General features: G+C 38.4%; 1 protein-coding gene across 1 annotated transcript; it reads left to right on the top strand.

Moving 5' to 3' along the window:
* Positions 1-1,679: 1,679 nt before the first annotated feature.
* On the top strand, positions 1,680-9,648 carry LOC147848219 (short-chain dehydrogenase TIC 32, chloroplastic-like; the record flags this gene model as incomplete). The annotated part of the gene is made up of 7 exons (XM_087338584.1): positions 1,680-1,918; positions 2,946-3,025; positions 3,111-3,255; positions 3,502-3,580; positions 3,673-3,757; positions 4,151-4,209; positions 9,281-9,648. Coding segments are annotated over 7 exons (858 nt in total), but the record flags the coding sequence as incomplete, so codon positions are not given.
* Between the last annotated feature and the right edge of the window lie 15,127 nt (positions 9,649-24,775).

Genomic DNA, 24,775 nt, shown 5'->3' with positions numbered 1-24,775 from the left:
AAGCCATTACGTCTTGGGTTTGAAACTCAATTTTATTCACCTCTCTATTATATACTTCATAGACTCTTAATTCACTAGATGCCACTCTGGAATGTAGGGGTTGAACCCATGACCACCTAGTCTCCATTGGGCAACCTTACCAATTGAATCTGGGCTCTCTCTCTCTCTCTCTCTCTCTCTCTCTCTCTCTCTCTCTCTCTCTCTCTCTCTCTCTCTCTCTCTCTCTCTCTCTCTCTCTCTCTCTCTCTTAATTCCATGCTCCATTTTAAATGAAAAACATAAGAGAACAAGAAGTTTCTTTAATCCTAGAAAGAAAAATTACCTCTAATTTCTCAAATATTTGCCTCGTACTTGTAATTGCATGCTCAAATTTTAAATGAAAAACATAAGAAAACAAGAAGTTTCTTTAATACGAGAAAGAAATATTGTGTCTAATTTCTCGATTTATGATATCTCGAGAGTTTGCAAGCTCACATGGATGATAACCATATCATGGATCTCGAGATGTATTGGGGTGGGGTACTAGGCTCATAAAAGTGGAGGGAGGTTGACATAGCCTTGCTTGTTAAGCTTCCCTTGTAGACACTTATCATGCTTCATGTTATGGGAAACAAATCTCTTTCCTATATGCCCAAAATGACTTGTGGTGGAACTATCTCAACATATATGTTTTAAACATTATTTAATCATGGCCTCCCTAAACCTAATTAGAAGTTTGGCAATGTCTACAATTGTGGTATATTTGTTTTATGTCAACAAGTTTTTCTTTGTTCATCCAAACACATCTAGAATTATCTGGAAAGGCATGTTGGATATAGCATACATGGACACACACATGTGCATGTAAATACACATGCATACATAGATACATACATTCCCACATACACACTAGTTAACAAATGTATACAAGACAATAACGGCAACAATAACATCAATAAATGGTCACCTTGGCACTTTTAATTGCTTCTCATTTACCTTTACTGATTGTACAGTTACTATACACAACGAGAATCTACTCAAATCCATCATAATGAAACTTTTTCAACTTTGCTTTAATGCACGGATATTGTTTTCCCTTGGGTTCTGGATTATGAGTTATAAAGCCCTAATTTTGGAGGCAATCGCTAGGGTATATGGTCTCAAAACTAAAAAACACAATGAACTTTAATATTGTTAGGAACCATGAATCTATATATTTTTATTAAACATTGATTGAATCTTAAACTCACAACCATAAGACATTGTAAGAATTTCAACACTAAATTGTTACATTAAATTAGTCAGGTTGCCTTAAGGTTCATATAAAGGCAATGAACTCACATTGTGTGTTAGTGTGAGATGTCACTTGCATTAGATTCAAAATTCAATTTCCCAACAAATTCATTTTGCTTAAGTATGTCATAATTTTATCGTTAATTAGATCATTTATAACTTGATCCATTTCCTAACAAAGTAGTGTTCATTATCTTGTGATTACAATGATCCTTTCAATGAGTTGCAAACTCACAAGTACGATACTTGCATAAAAATAGTTGTGTATTACAATTTGGGCAAAGCCTCCAACAAAATTTCAAATTAGAATAATGAAATAGTCATTGGCATTTCGGATACCCACCACCACCACATGAATAACATTATAATATGTGTTACCAAAACATGCATAAAAGGAATATATTTGAAATGCAGGTGCATCAAGTGGAATAGGCCTTGAAACCACACGTGTGTTGGCCTTGCGAGGTGTACATGTTGTGATGGCAGTCAGAAATGTTGAAGCGGGTGAGAATGCAAAAAGGTTAATCCAAACAAAGATAAAAGATGCTAAACTCCAAGTTATGCAAATGGATGTTAGCTCTCTACAATCAGTGCACGACTTTTGCAACAACTTCATGTCGATGGGAACTCCTTTGAATATATTAATGTATGTATATACTTTACTTTGTCTAGCCAATTCAAATAATTCCATCATGTTGTCTACTTTATTTGCAACAACATTTAACATCATGATCCCCACACATTCCATTAAATAGCATTCATCTGTTGTCCATAATTTATTCTGTCTCATTACTTTCATCTTATACTACAGTTTATAAACCAACAGTTGTCATCGGGAACTACCATACATTTCCATCTTTGCTTTTTGGCATATCTTTTGCTTACCTACCTATATCCATGATTCTATTAATTCTCTCTCTCTCTCTCTCTCTCTCTCTCTCTCTCTCTCTCTCCACACACACACACACACACACACACAAGACAAAAAAAAAGGATAGCACATCACCAACAAATTAGGGGATAATCATCCTAAGCTTGATATATTGCATCCACAAAAAGGGAACGATGCTAGAATATTGGAAAACACAAACCATGATAGAATGCTACAACATAATTGATTTTTGTAAGGTTTTAACAATCCCAACTTAATCATCTATCATGGGTAGTGACATGTTAACTAAACATTCCATGTACATTGATTCTTAAGGGACAATTAGCATAAGCACATTAGCCGATTCTTTTAACCCCTGCCTGCATGACAACTCCAATTATTGTATATGTTTTAGGAATTGAACTAGCTTGCACTTCAAGCATAGTGGTATCTTAAAGGGAACCATTGTTACATATCATCTATAGTCTATTTTCCTCTTATGAGCCTACAGAACAACAATTAGAACTAGAAAAGCTAGGGAAAAGTTTCATTCCTATTTCAAAATTTGGAGAACAAAAAACTGCAATGCCTTGATCATATGAGATCCGAAGTGTTAAGAAATACTACAATGGGAATTGAGGTTGATATGTCCTTTCTCATGGCCTATGAGACTAGAACAATGTATGCGTTGTCACATGCTTACTTCTAAAAGTCTCCACATGTGTGATATATCTATATTTTCTTTATTTTGTGACAAATTTTTACTATCGAGTGCCTAACAAGTTCACAATACATTAAAAAGTAACAATGCAGGTATGATGGGTGGTCCATTCAAACTCTCTCGTGATGGCATAGAGTTAAATTTTGCAACTAATTATCTAGGTACAACATGAAAACTTGAGATCATTATCAATACTATTATTTCATGAGAAGACACCTTTGTAACTCGAGTACATATTTCATGAAGGTCACTTCCTTTTAACAAAACTTTTGCTTCCAACAATGATCACCACGGCAAAGGATTCTGGAATTGAGGGTCGAATTGTAAATGTATCGTCTGAATCTCATTACTATGGATTCTTGGATCTACAATCATTAAATGAAAAATCAAGGTTCGTGTTGAATACGATTGCACACTCCTCATTTTCTATCATCTTTAACTCGTAGAGTTACATTTTCTAATTGTTCATTTCATAAGTAGAACCAAGTTTGCAATAAGCTATTATATATCAACTACCACAAAAACTACATACATACATACATACATACGATTGATGAAATTATCATCAAAAGAATATTAATTAAATTATTCTACCAATATGTAATTGTCAATCTATATTTCATTCATTCTCTTATAGATATTGGTCCTACCTTGCGTATGCGAGATCAAAACTAGCAACTATATTGCATGCAAATGAGCTTGCCACACGATTAGAGGTATGTGCATAATAAAATACTATATTAAATGGAAAATCGATTATAAATGTTTACCTAAAGTTTTCTATATGATGACCATATTTGTTTGTTAGGAAGAAGGTGTCAATGTGACAATAAACTCTCTTCATCCTGGGATCATATATACAAACCTTGTGAACAATAGTCGATTTTTAAAAGGTACTATATTTCAAGTTTCAACACACACTTAAAAGTGTGAATCAACTATGCTAATCCAATTGGCTAACTTCATTAGGGCTAGCTTTTAAGGGGCAATGTTATCCATTCATCTCATAGACTTCAATCCATAGCAAAAAACAACTTTAGCACTACATCATCCTAAAACATTATATAAACAAATTGTCTTGCTGGATTGAATTGCCTCTAATAAACAAGCTATATACATATATATAGGAGTTGCTTGCTTCTCTTATAAACAACATTATTTACTTTGCTACACTTAATCATTCATTTTTGTTATTGAGCTTCGGTCATTTCTCCTATTATTGTAAACACTTGTACATGTTGGTAGATTCTTTTTAATTGCTTTGTCTAATCTAATCATCGTGGCAGTTCTCGTAACATACTTGGAAGCACTTGCACTGAAGTTGTTCCTGAAGACTATTCCACAAGTAAGTAGTAATTTAATTGGTTTTCCTCTAACTAACCTTGGTTTAAGAAAGTATTTATATCCTAAGAGTTTTCCATTCAAACTATAAATGATTCTTAGTATAAAATTATGTTAAATAATTTTAAGGATCTTGATTGTGTTTATATCTCAAAAGGACAATGGAGCAATGTTGCCATTATTTAATATTTGCCTTCTTTGTTTCTTCTTCTTTTTTTCCAAAAAAAAACTCCTTCCATTAGTTAAAATTTTTTACAGCTGAGAGTATTATATACAAATCCCTATAGGGACATGATAGTTCCATCTTATGTGAATGCCCACAGACTCAAGAAAAGGAGATGATGACCATTGTTGGATAAAGGCTAGTCATTGTCTTTCAACTTCATCGAAGCTGCCCTTGAAGCCATTGTATTGGCTCTTTAGAGTGGCTACAACTTCACTCCATATCTCTTGCATTAACATTATTGGATGTGCGGTTTGGTTGGAGAAGACCCGTCTACACTGTTGTTTCCGTAGAATCCAAAGTGTTATTGGGTTGACCAATTCCAACACAACTTGAGATTTGGCATTAATAGGAGTTGAGTGGATATTGCCGATGGTGGAAAAACAAAACTCTTGTGCTTTATCACCAGAGTCATCCCCTCCTGATGCTCGTACCTATCAACTAGGGTCTGCCATGATAACCAACATACATTTCCCCACTTGATTGTGCCTTGCACTTGCATAACCGCAATAGGTGGCCAACCCCCAGCCATATTCAATGGGTCTCTGGGCAGTCCCATAGAGCGTGTCGGATTGATTCTATTGCATTTGGGCACACTACACAATTAGGAGAGCTAAGGTTCCCACACTACCATGCTCCAACCGGTAGTGACTTATGTATTAATAGTCACTGGAATGTGGCAATTCGCCTAGCGTGTTGTTGTTTCTATATTTTCTGCCAAAACATGGTGATAATTGTGTGAGGAACATGATATGTGTGCCAGACCTTTGCAACAGTTGGCTCTCGGGTAGTTTGAGTGGCTAGAATGTGGCGACCCAATCTAGTCGTGAATTAGAAGAAAGGGATGATTGTGCTTCCTTGACCTGCATAAGGATCGTGCCATGTCCATTGCAAAGGGTCCCAACTGACTCTACGTATCCATGTGTTTTCATATGTACATATGTGCCATTCTGGTTGTACTATGATCAGATCGGGATCTACAATTCATTTATGACCAATATATGCGAGTACTCGAATTGCCCTATTCAATGTTAGTATCTCATTGTCTCGCAATTTAGAGCCTTCGATCTTGTTTGGTGTTTCCCTACCTCTTGGGATCAAAGAGCCCTCCTCCTCATAGCTGATCCATTTCTCCATTGTCTTCCTTTGATTAACAACTTCCCTAAGCAGTAGAGTGTTAATGATTTTAGATCTCCTAGTCCATCCGCACTTGATTCCATGGAGTATGTTGGCTTGATCTTGTATTGGCAATGACATAAACCGTCTCTAGCCTTCTATACTTTTGCTTGGACCTTTTGCAATGTATCCCCATGATAACCCCTTACTTGATCCAATTAGTTGATAAGATTCATCTCTGATACATGGGTTCCATAAGATACGTTAATTGAGCCAAGTAGGTTCGGAGTTAGGTTGATCGCACTTGAGCCCTCGACTAATGTCACACCACGGCTTACACATGGATGCTCTGAATCTATCCTCCAATTGGTGTGAGAAACTAGGTTTGAGATCCATGTTTAGAATCCAACTCGTTTGGGGGGCCCAATTAGCCCCTTTTAGTGGTCTAAAGAAAGCGAAACATAAAAGCAATAACATTTTCCAATAGTCATCCCCTGGTTGGAGTTCTCACACCACAAATTTGGCGAGTAAGGCTTTGGATTGTGAGAGGGGATCAATAAGACCCAATCCTCCTCTTGACTTAGGTGATAATGCCACCTTGGCCTGAGCTGCATGATCTTCTTTACCAAACCAAATGTAGTTGTGTACTAGTTGTTGAATTTGGTGTATACTTTTCTTGGAGATTGTCCAACACAATAGGCTATACCATGTTATTGTGAGTAAGACCTGGTTTGCCACTATGATGGGACCCACTAGCGAGAGTTTTTTCGAAGTCTAATGTATCAACTTTTGTTGAATGGAGTGAATAACTAGTGCAATCATAGTCTCCGGAGGAATGTTGAATCCAATTTGGAAACCCAAATATTTGGTGCTCACTCCCTAATTGATCCACTTGAAAGCGGGATGCGGGTGCCACGCAAGATGTGCTTCATGAGAAAGCCATATTGTATAAGATTTGTGCCAATTGATCAATGATGGCATTCGATCTCTTGCATATACGGCCAATTCACTTCCTCATAGGTTTATATGCCGCGAGTTGAGAAAGCTAGAGATTGATTCAGCATATAATAGAAATAAGGATGGCGCTAATGGGCATCCTTGATGTGCAGGTCATGATATTTGGAAGAAGGGGTCCCTTTCACCTGCTATTGAAACGTAATTGTTGGTGTTCCGATAAAGTCCTACCGTGCCTTTGATCCATGCCTCTTGAAAGTCGAGTTTCCCCATCACACTTTCTAGAAATTTCCAGCATACCCTATCATATGTTTTCTCAAATTCTAGGAGAACCATGACTACCTTGTTGTTGGTACTCTTGGGAAGGGCTATTACTTCCCAAAATGAGAAAAGTTTGTCTAGGATGCTCCGATTTCTAATGAAACCTGTCTAGGATGGATGAATAGTTGAGGCAGAAGTGGTGCTAAGCAGCGTGCCACGATTTTTGCGAGCAGCTTATAGATAGTATTTAGAAGAGTTATGGGCCGACACTTACTAATGTCGTTGGCACTCCCACCACTTTTAGGAATGAGATGTATCATCCCCTATCCAGATTCCTCCAGTGTGTTTCCAGAAGTGATGATCTCCTCATATGCCTGGAGGAGGTCTTCTTTAATAGTGTCCCAAAGGCTCGTGAAGAAGTGAGGGGTGAGGCCATCGATTCCAGGGCAACTATCTGCATCCAAATTGGGGAGGGCCTCCCATATCTCGATGAATGACAAGGGACGCGTGAGTCATGTATTCATTCCGTTGTGACTTTCTAGGGTATGCTCTGGAGGATAATATCTTCTCTTGTGTATTCCCCTGTGGCCATACCATCTTCGGTAAGTAGTCGCTTACAATAGGTTGTGGCGATATTCCTCATTTCTTCGCCATCCTTAGTGTTCATTCCATCCTCTCAGTTGAGGCTGCGCATCACTATTCTAGCGTGTCTCGATCCCTTGGATCGGAAGAATTCCTTCGTGCTTTTGTCCCCTACTCGAATCTAGCGAGCCATGCTTCCATGAAACTCCATGTCATAGATTGCCATTTCTGCCATGATGAGTTCTTGTTTGACCATGGCAACATGTCCCCCGACCCAACTACATGACGGGTATCTCTTGGAGTCGTTGTAAGGCTATTAGTCCCCGTTTTTTCCTCTATTTCTTTTCCTGAGCATCCTTACTTTTGGTCTTGACGATCTCTTGTAATAGATTTGAAGATCTTGTTAGTTTAAGTAGAAGTTTGTCGGATGTTGATGAGTCATTGACGGGTAATGAACATTGGGTGGTGAGTTGTTCCTTGACCTCTATAACTGTGTAAATAGTGTGTGGGATTCGAGGCTGGAATGGACCCCACTATCGGTGCAATTGAAAATGGTCGATTATCGGGTAATGGTCGGAGAAAGTCATGCCTGGAGTTATGCGACACCATCCTCCCTTCTCTTCTAACGCCTCACCTACATCAATACAGCCGATGTGAGATAGGGTGGGTCCACTATTCCACCCATCTTATTGGGAAAATAAGAGAGAGTCCCTTTTTTGTTGCAAGTTGGCTGAATGCCATATATCTCGCAGGTTAAGGTGGACACATAACTTCTCCCATTGTTTACGTTCCCTTCCTTGGAGAACTATGGGATTATTGTTAGAGCTATCATGAAGGGATTCGTTCATATTAAAATCCCCTCCAATGCACCACTCCTCCTCACCCGCTACTTGTAGGTGGATGCACTTCCAAAATGTTTCCCTTTCTGTTATGCTATTTGGAGCATAAACATTCATGAAATTCCAGCATTGCCCTTGGATGGTCAACATGCAAAAATGAGCCCTACCAAGTATAAGTGATTCCTGGTGTATTTCGCCTTGGGCTAGATGTTCCCAAATCAAAGTGCAAACACCACCCTGATTTCCATCCTCCCCTATTGCTAGTTCCCAAATTGTTCACCACGATCCTAGTAGAAGGTCTCCAACTTCCTTTGAACAGATACTATCAAGGTAGTGTTCCTGCAACACGATGATGTCGGCAGCACCCCCTAATCAGTTTCCATCTGTTTTGTTGGTCTAGTCGACTCCTAAGCCCTTGCACGTTTTGTGTTACAACATTCATAATCATGGAATGGGGTGGGAGATTTTCAAGTGTTCATGATGCTTTGCACAATAGGTCGCGAGTGGGGAGCACGCACGATTTAGACATCCATTCATTTTCACTGATGGAATGATGGTCCAAATCCATGAGTGGAATTTGTAACAATCATGCTATAGTTCACATTGTTCTTTGATCACTCTGACAGTACCACCAAAAGCTACCTCGAACAAATATTTCATTATGACAAACCTCAGCAAACACAACATCATTTATGACTTGAATGCCCTCTACATTTACCCAAATTATGACATTAGATATGGCTCTCCCATGTGGACTTAAGAGGTTTGATATGAACTCCTTGTACAAGTCTAGGTGATGTGTGGTCCTTAGAAATGCCTAGGTCATGCAAATAAAGTCCTAAATTACAATATAGATGGAGTTTAGTCATGAGACTAAGGATAGTTATAACAACTTCTAGCAAATAAAAGTTCATATTTAGACCATTTAGATAATCATATCAACAAGTGAATGTCGATATGCATAATAAACCATTCTAACTTTAAACTTTGTGTTTCTTGACTAATGTTATTACTACAAGTTTTTCCTCTTTAAAACGAATGTACGTGAATTACTAAAAAAAATACACTCGTGTGTAACCTTGCTTTACTCAACATTATAGGGAGCAGCAACACAATGTTTTCTAGCTCTACACCCAGCAGTGAAAGGCGTTAATGGAAAGTACTTTCAAAATTGTGCTTATTCAAAACGTTCTAAGTCGTCCAGAAGTCCTCAACTCGGACGCAAATTGTGGGATTTTACTGAGAACTTGTTGAATGAAATTGACTCATAAAACATACAATAAAAGCATCACCTTTTATCTTCAAATTCATACAAGTAAATAAACTAACAAGACATTACTTGTTAATACACATTCTATTGATATGCCCATAGACCGTTTCATTAATATTTGGATATGTAATTAAACATGAGTACATTTTTGGAACTCATTGCCTCTTTAAGAAGGCATAGCATTATTATTTCAAGACACCAACTTTATGTAAAGCTTCTTTTTTCCAAAAAGCTATTATAAAGTCTAGATTTGAAAATGTAAACATATTTGCGTCTTTTGCTAAATATAAGCCAATACTTTATTGCTTTGATCGATCAACTTTATTTAAAGCTATTATAAAGTCGATATTTGAAAATGTAAACATATTTGCTTCTTTTGCTAAATATAAGCGATACTTTATTGCTTTGATCTATCAACATACAAAATGATAATCCATGTTTATGTTACACAATGGTAATTCTTTAAAATGACAATCTCATTCTAGTCCATTTAACCAACTACCTTCTCTGTTGCTCCACCGTCTTTTGCCATTGTGGGGGAATATTGAGAGTGCTCAAATCTACTTGGGAAATACTTTCTTTTTGAAAGTATTTATTATGCTACAACCAAAATAAGCTTAAGAAAGCTAAATCTGAGTAGAAACAATAGTGCAAAATACAATAAGCTTAGGAATGGGAAAATACAACTAATATCTAATCATTTGAAATGATACTCATTAGAAGCCTATGGTGTTGAGATAGCTACCTAAAGTTGCCAGTCTAGATGCTTGTAATAGAATTGTGTGGGTGGATTCTCCCCAAGTTTCTATTGTACCATTCAAAATGAATGGAGTAGGGAACATAAACAAGCACATTGTTCATTACTAAAAACATTTTGTTTTGGCAATAAAGATATTTGCTTATGAATAGGCCCATTAAATTGCCATCCATGTGTCTATAAATGAGGATATATGTTGGTTGCTAAGGAGAAGTGTTTTGGCATGGCTCCTTCGATACTAGTTGGTGCCTTTGTGTGAATTCCTTAAAAAAATGAACTCCTAAGGTACCAAAATATTTAGACTACAGAAACGTTCAATGTATTTTTCATCTTACTCTTGAGGAAAATTTATTTCTTCAAATTAAACTTTCTTTTACAATTTCACAAAATTCTTGTCTCTAAAGTCAAAAACTAAATATAGGAGATAGTTGGGCTCGCCATGTTTGTTCCGCGATGGGTGTAACCTAAAGTATCTTTTATGTAAAGTATAAAAACATGAATATAATTTTATTTTTGTATTATGTTTCAGCATGTGTTGTCACATTGTCGTGAAATTAGCTTGCATGTGTGTGAAAGCTAAGTGGGACCATTAGGTACCTGAAAAAGAGAAGAATATGTCCTTGACAAAGCTAGTGTGGATTATTGATATTCCACTTGAATTGTGTGGGAGCACTTGGGGGTTTCATTTTTGGAAATGTAAGGTGCAATGGATAACAACCCTTTAGGGATATCAATCGGAATATCCATTAATTTTGTCTTGTGTACTACTTCGCATTAGTTACCAAACAAAGTACATCAAAGAACAACAAATATCTACAAAACTCACTCTGGTCTTCTCATCAAAGTGATCTTAGTCCTCACCCCCTCATTTACAACAAAACTATCCCATCAACTCTTTTAACATGGTAACTAACTTGTAACACAACTATACATATTTACAGCTCTTGGTCACTAATGGAAGCCATTGGTGGAAACAACCATCTAGGTACTTGGTAGATCCTAGTAGGGCCTGATGATGATCTAACCACCATAGGAGAACTGCCCCATTTGAACAAAAACCTTTGACCGAGCTCTTTCTACTTCATCCAATTCCCGTTGAATCGAGCCGTACCATCCCCACAACCAAGATACTAGCTCGAACCAAATGTTTAACAACACCTCACCACGTGGGAGCTTTTGTTGTTGAAAAACAAACTTACAACGTCTGGTCCAAATGTGCCAGACTGTTAAGAAAGCCACCATCATCCATATCTCCTCAAAAAATTCAAAGTTTATGCCAGGTCGAACTCTAGCACATTGAAACACATTGCCACCCTACACTATAAATCCATGACCATGGTGGTTTAATTGTTTCGCCTAGCCTTCCCCTGTTAACTTCAACCCCTGTAAGGACCCCCATACAACTCTCCCATTCACACCACATGCTGCCACAATCTTGAGACTTCTACCCCAAATTCTAATCTCCTCCGTGCAATTCCAAAAACAGTGAGGAATTGATTCCAAAGAGTGTCCACATATCTTGCAACCAGCCTCCCCACCACGACACCTTTCCCCACAAGTATCACCTTATGGCTAAGTAGCCACAACCAAAGCTTTATTTTTTCTAGCATATCGAACACCAATAGTCTCCTCCGAAACGACTTCAACCAATCATCAGATATGCCTTTATCCCTCCGGCTATTGCGAGTTTGAGTAGTGCCCATTGATTTGGAGCCAATCATGTATTGTACTCGAAAAACCTTTCCAGTTTGTTCATTCCCGGTTTTTGTCACCATACCTCGTGGATCCCACTCGAAATCACATAAGGGCTTGTGTCATGATATGGCAAGACTCGAACCCATGACCTTATGCTACATGGGTCGTGCTCTTGACCATTAAACCACACATTGTAATACGTAAAATAACATTTTCATTTATATTTTATTATAGAAAATTGATGTATATTCTAGATTTCTCTAGAACATTCTAGAAACTTCAGGAGTACTCCTGAGAACACTATAAAAGGAGGCATAAGGCATTATTTCGAACCAAATCGGTTCAACGCCAGTCTTAAGCCTCCTAGCTACTATTGTATACTCTCTTTACATAATATATATCTTTTATTATCATTCTCTCACCCTTTCTCTCTCTCTCTCTCTCTCTCTCTCTCTCTCTCTCTCTCGCTCACTCTTTCCTTCTCTCAAGAGTTCTACACCTCTCTTAGTACTAATCCTCATCATTTAGTACTAATTCCTTCTCTGTCTTAGTACTGATCCTGACAGTTTGAACCGATTTTGCGTCCTCCTTCCGTCTCCTCCTTTCCTCCTCTTCCTTTTATCTTCTTACATATCCCCTTTTTCCGGTCTTCTTTTCTGTTTCCCTCATCTTCTTACCCCTTTCTTCCTTTCATACTAATCCTCTTATCCTCCCTAGTAAAATGGAAACTGTTAGCGCTCAGGAATACCAATCTATTTTCTCGGAGCTCCAGTGCTTAAAGGAGAAATTTGTAGCACTAGAACAAGAAAATCACCGTTTGTTGGGGGATCTTCAACAAATAGCTCTGGAAAAACAACAACACGGGGAGCTGGCGTTACGTGTGCAACAACTCGAAGCAACCATCGTAGCGATGCAACAAGGACCCGGAACACAAGCGATTCACAAAGAACCTAAGATCGGCCTTCCCATGAAATTCGATGGAACGCGATCGCAGTTTAGAGGGTTCCTTAAACAGGTATGACTAGTTATTCAAATGCATCCTTCTCGATATCCCACCGATGCATCACGAGTGGGTTTAGTAGGCACGTTGTTAAGTGGCTCAGCGTTGGCATGGTTCGCTCCGCTGTTAGAAAAAGAATCTCCATTACTAAACAATTTTGAAGAATTTCTAAGTGAGTTTAAAGCCTGTTTTGGAGATACTGACAACATAAGGACAACGATCAACAAAATCCGACAACTACGTCAAGGCGATCGTCCAGCCTTCGCATACGCTACAGATTTTCGTCTACTCGCCTCCGATATCCCTTGAGATGATCAAGCATTAATGGAGCAATTTCGTTATGGTCTACGTAACGATGTCAAAGATTTACTCTTGACATTTCCCGAAGAACCAAAGTCATTAACAAAAGCAATCAGTTGCCCAGTGAGATGCGACAATCGCCTCTTTGAACGGCGTTTGGAATGTCAGTTCCAAATGCCAAGGGCAAGATCTGAGCCTACCTACGCCTCAGTGGTAGCGAAACCTTTTTCAAGGGAGTCATATAATGCGCCTCTAGTAAGTACTCCAACTCCGATGGAAATTGACACTGCACGTCGTCGTGAACCGCTATCGGAAGAAGAAAAGCAACGACACCGAGCAAACCGACTATGTCTTTATTGCGGTGGACCAGGGCATATCGTGGTAAACTGTCCCCATAGGCCAAGAAGGTAGGTAAATCAAATAGTTGCTAGTTCTGATTGTACTAAACCCGAGTCTATTTGAGTAGGGATATCTGATAGTCCTAATAGTACTAATAGCCCAAATCTAGCGAACAAATTTGATGTCCTTAGTCAATTAGAAGAAGAGTTAAACGACTAAGTCCAGCCAAAATAGGAGCCGTTTGGTTGGACAGCCCTAGATCTGTGCAGCCCATTAGTGGTTCCATTCCCTCTAAGCAAGTTAGCAATGTGTTCGTAGCCCAAGTAACAGTTAGTACTAAAAGTACCCCTCCAGTACATGTCTTAGCACTTCTAGATTCCAGAGCTAATTCTTGCTTCATGGATAGGAACTTTGCCCAAGCTCATCAGATATCTGTCAAAAAACTTCTGTGTCCAGCCTCTGTAGTAGTCATTGATGGTCGTCCCATTGCTTCTGAAAATATCATATAAGAGTTAGAACCCGTTAATATTGTCCTAGATAATCTAGCATGTGTAGTATCAATTAATATAATTAGCATCCCAAAACACCCCATTGTTTTAGGATTACCATGGTTCGAATTACATAACCTAGACATAGATTGGAGAACAAGAGAAATCCGGTATCGAAAAACCCGAGGGTCTACTCATGAGATTGCAACCATTTCGCTACATCAGTTGCGGGAAGAAGGACGCAAGGAGGAAATGTTTCTCTTCACAATATCGGCAAAGCCCTTAGACACCATTAAAGGGGAGTCCATCGTTCAACTTCCAAAGAAGTATCATCATTATGCCGATGTGTTCGATAAAGTACAAGCCAATACACTTTCTCACCATCGATCGTATGATTGCCCCATCGATTTACACCGGGGAAAGAGCCACCATGGGGACCAATCTACAATTTGTCACCAACCGAGCTAGAAGTCCTGCGAGCCTATATAGAGGAGAATTTGGAAAATGGTTTCATTCGGCATTCGAAATCTCCAGCCGGCGCACCCATTTTCTTCGTCAAGAAAAAGGATGGATCACTTCGTCTCGTTGTAGATTACCGTGGCTTGAATAAGGTTACAATCAGAAATAGGTATGCACTTCCCCTTATCTCAAGTCTTTTAGAACAGATCAATGGTGCAAGGTTCTTCACGAAGATCGACTTACGGGGAGCCTATAACCTCGTACGGATCCGACCAGGAGATGAATGGAAGACCGCGTTTCGCACCAGATATGGGCACTTCGAGTATACGGTCATGTCGTTCGGCCTCACTAATGCGCCAACAGTCTTCCAGCACATGGCAAATGATATATTCTGAGATCTCTTGGATGTTTGTTTGATCATCTATTTGGATGATCTACTGGTTTATTCGAAGACCCAAGAAGAGCATGATTCTCCTGTACTATTAGTATTAAAATGACTTCGAGAACATGGTCTTTATGCAAAGCTGGAAAAATGTAGTTTTGGGTGCAACCAGGTGGAATTTCTGGGCTATGTCATTTCCTCAGAATGCATGTCCATGGACCTAGCTAAGGTCAAAACTGTGGTAGAGTGGCAAACTCCACGTTCGGTGCGAGATGTGCAATGCTTTTTAGGCTTTGCCAATTTTTACCAGAAGTTCATACAGGATTACTCAAAGCTCGTTCTGCCTCTCACACAGCTTACCAGGTAGGGACAATCGTTCGTTTGGTCTGAAGAAGCGGACATGGCTTTCGAGAGTCTTAAAAAGGCATTTACATCGGCTCCAATTCTAGCTCATGTCGATCCGGAAAAACCATTCATTATCGAAGCAAACACATCGGATTTCGCATTGAGGAGCATTCTGTCACAATGGGGTAATGATGAGAAGCTACATCCTGTGGCTTTTCACTCACGCAAGTTTGACGCCGCCGAAATCAACTACAAAATTCATGATAAGGAGCTATTGGCAATAGTGGACTCTTTTACGCAATGGAGGAATTTTCTAGAGGGATCCTCTCATCAAGTCACCGTATTCAGTGACCACAAAAACCTTGTCTACTTTCAAGACGCTCGTGTGTTAAATCGATGTCAAGCTCGGTGGGCCCACTTCCTCACGCGTTCGGACTTGTGATACATGCTACAGAGTGAAAATGCCAAGGCATCATCCATATGGTTTATTAAAACCATTACCAATTCCAAGCAAGCCGTGGCAATCCATTGCTCTAGACTTCATCACAGATCTTCCAGTCTCTAAGGGGTTCAATGCGATTCTAACAGTTGTAGATCGATATATGAATATGGCTCATTTCTTGCTATGTCGGCATCATGGCCTTCCTGATAGTATCATTAGCGACCGTGGACCCCAGTTCGTATCAAAATTCTGGAAGCACCTTTTTAAAATGCTCAAGGTCACTTGTAACCTCACCTCCGGCTACCACCCACAAACCGATGGCCAAGCAGAATGAACAAATCAAACGCTGGAGCAGTATCTTCGGTGCTTTCTAAGTTATCATCAGGATGACTGGGCAAATATTCTCCACTTCGCCGAATTTGCCTATAATACCTTTGTCCACGCATCGACTAAAGTTACACCATTTTATGCTTATACAAGTTGTCAGCCCCGGTGGTGTGTATTTGAAACCCCAGAGTTGTCCTCAAATCCTTGCGCAGAGGATTGTTTAGAGCGGTTACGCAAGATACAAGCCGATTTATCTACTCATCTCCAACAAGCTCAACAAACACACAAGGTTTACACGGATCGTCATCGACTTCCATCTAGTTTTAACATTGGAGATCAGGTATGGCTACTATGACGACACATCAAGACTACTCACCCATGCAAGAAGTTGGGTTATCGGCGATTAGGTCCTTTCCGTATTATAGGAAAGATTAATGATGTCGCTTTTCGTCTCGATCTACCTTCGCAACTTCGGATACATCCAATGTTTCATAGTTCTCTCCTCGAACCCTATCAAGAGAGCACCATCCCAAGACGTATTACACAGCCTCCACCCTCGATCGAGCTTAAAGATGGACCTGAGTACGAGGTTGCAGCCATCCTTGATTCCAAGATTGTTCGCAACAAGCTCTACTATCTACTCGATTGGCTAGGATATAGTCCCAACGAGCGTACTTAGGAACCGATAGAGAATGTGACCAATGCTCGTGCTCTTCTTGACGACTTCCATCATCAATATCCAGACAAACCGGGTCCTCAATCCAAAACGACTCGTGACACTTGTCGTTTTAAAGGGGGGATAGTGTCATGATATGGCAAGACTCGAACCCATGACCTTATGCTACATGGGTCGAGCTCTTAACCATTAGACCACACATTGTAATATGTAGAATATTATTTTCATTTATATTTTATTATAGAAAATTGATGTATATTCCAGATTTCTTTGGAACATTCTAGAAACTTCAGGAGTACTCCTGAGAACACTATAAAAGGAGGCACAAGGCATTATTTCGAACCAAATCGGTTCAATGCCAGTCTTAAGCCTCTTAGCTACTATTGTATACTCTCTTCACATAATATATATCTTTTATCATCATTCTCTCACCCTTTCTCTCTCTCTCTCTCTCTCTCTCTCTCTCTCTCTCTCTCTTTCCTTCTCTCGAGAGTTCTACACCTCTCTTAGTACTAATCCTAATCTTTTAGTACTAATTCCTTCTCTGTCTTAGTACTGATCCTGACAGCTTGTATGTTTGTATTTGTGTTAATGTCTATATGTATATTTGTGTTTAGTTACATAAGTGTAAATAAATGATCAAGACATATGATGTGTGTGTATTTTTGTATAGAATTTATTGATTTACAAGTAGATTAGTATAATTGTATGTGGATTGGTATGAAAATGTGTCACAACAAAGGGACATGAAATACATAGTTGGTGAGGATTGAACCTACAGCCTCACATCAACAAGATGTCATACTCAACCATTTTGATATGAGCATGCATTTGTATATAATGATTTAGTATTCTATAGTCTAGCATAAAATACATTTCAGAATCAGAATATTCTAGTCATTAGTATATTCTAGAAATATTGTACAATATATTCTAGAGATATTTCTCGAGTATATTCTAGATATATTCAATCTCGGAACTTGTATAAATACTTGTAACACCCTTGGTCCCTTTCAAGGGATTCAACACCAGCCATTGACACATCAATCGAGTATTCTCGTTTCATTCCATCTTGTCTCCTTCTTCATCATTGTCTTCATGCTCTCATGTTGCTCAAGCCCCATCATCCGTGCTCCGTCCCTGTCTGCTCTTGGTGTGTCTATGACAATGTGTATATGTATATAAATAAGAGAATGAATGTTTAAACACGTTTGCAGCCTTCTTCCACATATAGTACACAAGACTCAAATAGGCTTTATACAGGAAAGGAGTATATTTGATAATATCTTCGTGTTTTGGGGTATGATAGCAATAGCGCAAGAAACAAAACAAGACTTAACAATATTGTTTTTTGGATTTTGAGAAAGCTTATGACAAAGTTGATTGGAATATTTTATATGAGGTTATGGGTTGTCTAGGTCTTCCAATCGTAGGAGAAGCCTTTAGTGCATTCTTGAATAAGAACAGTTTATCTATTAAGGGTATTTTGTGGCCAAGTGTGGAGGAGGATGTGTTAGGCTTTGAATTTGCAAATCACACAACATTGTATGTTGTAGGAGGTGACAGAAATCTCTGTAATGTGCAAACTATGATCCATGATTTCTGTGACACTTCAGGTGTTATTATTAATTGGCATAAATCAATGGGATTTTGACTTGGGGAAGGTTTTACTGCTTATTGGTGTTGAGGTGTTGGATTTCGTTGGATACCAAAGGGATCTCCTATGAGATATTTAGGGTGTCAAGTGAGAATTAATCTTCCCCTAGAACGTCATGTCCAACTCTTACTACTTTCTTTGAGGAAGAAGTTTATCTTTTGGAGTTCTACGAATTTTTCATTTGCAAGGAGGCTTGTTGTTTCTGATCAAGTATTACTCTCCTCAATGTGGTATATTCTGTCCTCCTAGTTATTCTCCAAATCTTTGTTATCAAAGTTACAAAGGTTGATTAGCAATTTATTATGGGGTTCTACTAATTTTAAGTATGTTAAACCAAAGGTAGCTTGGAAAACTATTATCACACCTACTTCTCAAGGGGGTTTAGGTTTGAACACGTTCGCGTTCACAAGTGGAAGGATTGCACATTCCACTTGTAGAATCTTCTTGAAACGAAGCAAATACACCCTCTCTACAAAAATTGGATGCACTAGTATCACATGTTCCTCAACTTGATGAGAATTTGCAAATATAAAAATACATGATAGGTTTACGAGTGGAGATCATTAGAAATCATGCAAGTTTGGACGTGTTGATAAGTTAATGTAGGCATAATAAAGTTCAACAATGGCTCAATATGTCACTATTGTGCGACAAGGGAAACACTAAGTTAAAGACTTATATTAATTAGGTAAGTTTTACAAAAATATGAGGTGTACTTATATCCATACTAATAAAATGAGTTATAATTTATACTTTGACCTATACGTGCATGTATATAATTGTGGACAATGTAGGATAGTGAACTTTAGGATAATGTGATTGGAATAACTAACTTATTAAAGTATTCAATACTTGTATTTAAAGTTGATCTAATCTATTCCTCAGTTTGTTCGTATGGGATCAAACCATATGTCTATAGTTGTGGACAATGTAAGGCAGTGAACTTTAGGATAATGTCGTGGAAATAACAAACCTATTAAGGCTTTCATACCTGTATTTAAAATTGATCTACTCTATTGCTTAGGTGATTCACACAGGATCAAACTCCGAACGATAACGCAAGTGGAACTACAAGCGTATAAAAACATGCGGATAACGCTAGTGGAACCATTATCAACACACTACACAATCTAAGCAGCAATGGAATAGAAACATAATAGTTTTAACAATAGAAGACAAAGATCCATAATAACAACATGGACAGTCATGGCAACAATTGTAGGGCCATGTTATGTTAAGGTTAGCTTGGACCAAAATCAGCCTCAATTTAAACTAATTCATGTTTCTCCATAAATTTGGTAGTCAGCTATGCACGCGGTGAAACCAATGTCATAAATCTCCTAGCCAAGTATATAAAAATAAAATTGAAACATATAGAAGATTATAAAGAATAGAATCCACTAGGTAAAACCCAAAATTTGTATTAATAATGTGAAATCCAAACAAATCGTCAGTGTCATTTTCTTCATAGAGTCTATTACATAGCAATCAATTCATCAACATCATTTTCTTCATCATCTTGTGTAGAACTCTCTTCGGCTATACGTGCATTGGCTTCCCCTGTTAGCCGAGCCAACGAAATATCTTCTATAAGCTCATCATCAAGCTCTATTAGCTCCCCCGGTTTGCCGGCTAACGGAGGAATAGGCTCTCGCGAAGCAGGTTGAAACCTTTCTGTATTAGCGAGGTTCTTTGCACCGACCTCCTCATCCTGGGCTGGGCACTCCCACAAAGCCTTAATCCGCATATTAATAAATATAACCTGCTCCTCGTCCTTCTCCAATGCAACTGTATTTCTAAAGAGCTTCAATGCACATGCAGACGTCGTTCCTGTGAAGTAAGTAACAAGAAGATTTAGTTGTCAAACAAAAAAGATTCAGTATTGGTTTCAAGATCGTTACCCTAGTTCGAGGAATACCTGTGCTAGAAAAGAGATCTAATATCCAGTCTCCTTCGATAGAAAACATCTCGATCAAGCGCATCATAAGTCGCTGAGGTTTTTGATATGGGTTGACAAGTCCCCGTTCTGTCGTGGTGACATGTCGCAATTTCCATGTCACTGCTGGATATACCAATAGATTTGAACCTCTCACTTCATTAGAATGCTCCTTGATTCTCTGTTTCTTAATTTCATCGAAGTAGCCAATCGTGATGTATTCAATGGCATTAACAAACCGAAAAGTTGGCCCTCTATTTACATTGGTCTTGATCCTATAAAAAATAATACATCGAGTTAAGAATAGATTGAACAACCTTAAGAAATGCAATATAGTGAAAGACACCAATAAATAATCCTTACCATGCAAGGTTCTCGATGCCATGGCAATGAGATCTCAAAGCTTGAGCTACCGAGTACCCTTGGTCCATACTATGAAAGACAACTATTCGCCACAAGGATGCAGTCGTTTGCTCAGCGAAATCCTTGACCATCTTCTCCAATTGTTTAAACCTAAACGGTTCATCGTCGTATGATGACCCAACCATTCGAAATCCGTAAGGAATATCCGCAATCATTAGCGTATATTCCTTCTTTGGCACCTTTTGGATCAAGTCGACGACATCACCGCAAACCACATTGTAGTAAAGATCTCTCGTAATATCTTTTTTGTGGCTAAACTTTTTAAAGGAGCCATCTTCCTCCATTTCATACGCCTTGACTAAGCGACGATCCTTTTCTTTTCTGGCTTGCTCGAGATGTGCAAGGAAGGATGTAGGGAAATCATGTATATCCTTAACTTCTCCTTGTTTCTTGCCTCGACACAGTTTCTAATAGAAGCAATAGGACATCAGGTATTATTATACAAGCTCTACATATGATGAAAGGGTAATGAAAAACCATCAATACTAACCCAATCCTTGAATGCAATAAAATACTCTGATAACGCCTTATATGAAGACGTTAGAGGATAATCCTCGGTCACTTGTTCCCAAGTTATACATCCAAGTTGTTTCATCATAACTTCTTGGATCTTCATGTACACCTTATGACTATAAAATTAGAAATCAAGATTAGAACTTTGAATTACACCATATAGACTACAATTTCAGTATTTGAAAGACTTACTTATTGAACTCAGTGACCATTTCTTCAAGGCTTAAATCTTTCGCCACAACCCTTGACAAAACAGACACAAGAAGTTGCTCGTCCTTAATACCTTGCATCGCTCTCCACAGAGATAGCTTCATGTCATCTGCCGCTTCTTCAATTGTCAAGTCAATTTTCTTGGCGGCTTGTGACTTTAACTCTAGTTGAGGGTCAACCTTACATTTCTTTTGTCATTGATCCTTTACCTCCTTATTCTCCCACATTGAGAAGATTTGATCTTGTAGGTCCCATACTTCTCCATCTCTAAACGCCAATTGAAACCAAGACTCATATTTTCAAAGACCATCGAACTTAACATTATCATCTACAACAATGCTGACTTCATGTAGACATTGACGTCGTAGGCCTCGATGTAACTTCACACCAAACTTTTGTTTCACGTCCAAATAATCGTGGTGGAAGAACCGTATACACTCAATGGACGACATTTTCTGCCTATAGTCATTATCATTATTATGGTCCCATGCCAACAGCTTAGCCTCTTCGGTTGTGAGCCCAACATAAATTTTGCACTCTGCATACTTGAAGAAGAAAGTCGTTGGATGTTCTCTCACAAGTTGCCGACATGCCTCCGCTGAATGCGATCCACCAATGACAAAGTAATTATATTGATCATGCTTTCTAATATCAAAATCTTCAATGGTTTCACATTCTTCAGGATCTACCATAACAATAAAAGTCACCACAGTGGCATGAGGATTAATTTTCATTTTTTTCTTGAGATTTTGAATATGCATGCGGTGTGGCTCTCTAATCTCAAGTGGTCGTCGACCTGTTTTTTCATCAATAGGGGGCCGATGGATGTGTGTTATAGGCAGATTAAACATTTGCCCTTTCCTCACCAATTTACGTTGCATTAACTCTCTCCTTAGCTTATTCTGCTCGGATGACAAAACACCCGATGCCAGCTCAGCTCCTGTCGTCCCCTTATTGTCCTCCTCTTCGTTTTCACTTGTTGAATCGGAGTCTGACATTTTGGTTGTCTTCTTCTTTGGTGATCTTGACTGGACTTTGGATACCCTTTTTGTGGCCTTCAATGGGGAGGGCACTTCACTCTTAGAGTTACATGGCCTTGTATATAAGTCCTCAAGGTAACAATAAAGTTTTGTGAGCTTTCAAGATCTTTTTTGAACGCTTCTGGCCCACAAGATTCCTTTACTAAAAGATCTTCTGAAAGGAACACTTTACGTACCCTCTTGGAGCACTCTATCATTACTAGTATGTTGGCCGAATCTGCAACTTCGTAGTCAAATCGTAGAATACGGCCATACATAAATGGGGTTTCCTTTCCAAGCTGCCCCTCCCCCTTCTTCTTTGTTGTATACAATACGACTTTTTTCTTTGAGTCAACATATTGCATACACCATTCCTTGTCTGTTAGATCACGGTCAAGAAGGTCTTCACCTCCAGTAGCGGCTACAAATTTCTTTTGGCTAACGTCAATGTGTGGTTGAGATTTTGTCTCCTCGTTCAAGAGAAGCTTTTTTCCTCTCTTCATGGACTCAGGAGCTACCTTGGTCTGGGCTTCGATTGGAGAACCCTGTATGCGAAGCTTTATTTTCTTCACAGGTCGGTCCGACAGGTTCTCAAACGACCTATTTAAGAAAGTACATGCAAAAACATAAGTTAGGTGGTCACGTAGATTAAGGTTATATATTAAAATATAAATAAGTAGATGAAGAACGGTTCTCACTAGCAGGCGATTAGTGGTGAAGTGAAAATCAGGCGATTAGAGTACATGGTAGTCCTATATTCAAAATTCTATTCTAGGCAGGGTTATTCAAACTAGAAAATATATCTCGTAATAAGTAAACAGGGTTATATATTCTTTTAAAGAGGAGGTATGACTTATATTGATTCCAGACCTATATTGAGGAGAATTTGCTATCATAAAGGTAATTTGTGGGTTATTTTCTACTCTTTTAAGCTATAGTAGGTCATAAAACACCTATAATTAGGGCATGTTTTTTTTAAAAAGTAAGGCAAGTCAACATAAAAAAGACTTATTTTGACAGACAATTTGATATCTTTTCCACACAATAATTAATTGTTGCCCTAAAAACACAATTTTTCTCTTTCAGGGCCTTCTTTTATACAGGAACTCGATACGGCACTTTAAACGGGAACTCGATACACTGTATCGAGTTCCTGTGTTTTCTTTGCTTTTTAAACAGGAACTCAATACGCCGTACAGAGTTCCTGTTTAAAACCTAAACTTTAAACAAGAACTTGATACTATTGAGTTCCTGTGTTTTCTTTGCCTTTTAAACAGGAACTCGATACACCATATCGAGTTCCTGTGTTTTCTTTGCTTTTTAAACAAGAACTCGATACGTCGTATCGAGTTCCTGTGTTTTCTTTGCTTTTTAAACAGGAACTCGATACGCCGTATCAAGTTCCTGTATAAAACCTACACTTTAAACAGGAACTCGATACGCCGTATCGAGTTCCTGTTTAAAAAGCAAAAAAAAAAATAGGAACTCCGATACGCCGTATCGAGTTCTTGAGCGACAAAACATATTTACAAAAATGTCCACAGTGTCAGAGGCGTACCTAGAGTCCTCGCGCTCGATTCTCTTTGAAGACATGGTTGATTGTGTGGCAGTGGAGGCGGAGATCGCGCTTTTGTGCTTCGTGCTCTGTGTGCTCTGTACGCTCTGTGTGCTCTATGTGCTCTGTACGTTCTGTACGCTCTTGTGTGCTCTTGTGAGTGAAATATGACGAGGTCTTCCTATTTATAGGGATTGACCACATTGGTTAAAGTAACCATAGTCACCTTAACCAAGGTTGGTAAGTTTGAGGATAGTTAGTTGGTAACCACAGTCACATTAACTAGAGTAACTTATGATTGCATTAATGATTACAAAGTCAAACTAACATATTGATCAATCTTTTATAGTCATAACAACATGCAATAACTTCAAAGGTCATGAAGGAGACAATGATAGAGGTTCATGAATGTACCAATGATTGATTACTAAAAGCAACAATTTTTATGACTCTCAAATGTTGTGTATTAAAGATGTGGGCATGAATTAACCAATGATTGATAAGTCTAATATTTAAAATGGTGAGCATTAAAGAACCAATGAGTGAGAGGTTCTATATCAAATATGGGTGTCATTAATTAGCCAATGATTTTAACATTAATCCAACATATTTATGGCTTGGCAATGATTAGATTTATATTATACTTGATTTAACTTCATATAGATGTAGTTTAAATAATAATTGATATTTTAAATACAATTACTATATTAAAAATAAATTTTTTATGTATTGTATTAATATAATATTACATAATATAGACATTCTATTGATTTGGCTTTTGTTTAGAGAGAAGTTTATGTTT

This window comes from Azolla caroliniana, unplaced genomic scaffold (genome assembly GCF_043228905.1).
Source record: "Azolla caroliniana isolate FFs.n. ecotype wild unplaced genomic scaffold, voAzoCaro1.0.p SCAF_452, whole genome shotgun sequence".
NCBI classification, from domain to species: Eukaryota; Viridiplantae; Streptophyta; class Polypodiopsida; order Salviniales; family Salviniaceae; genus Azolla; species Azolla caroliniana.
Note: the sequence above shows the minus strand (reverse complement) of the source record. Positions and strands in the feature narration are given on the sequence as shown.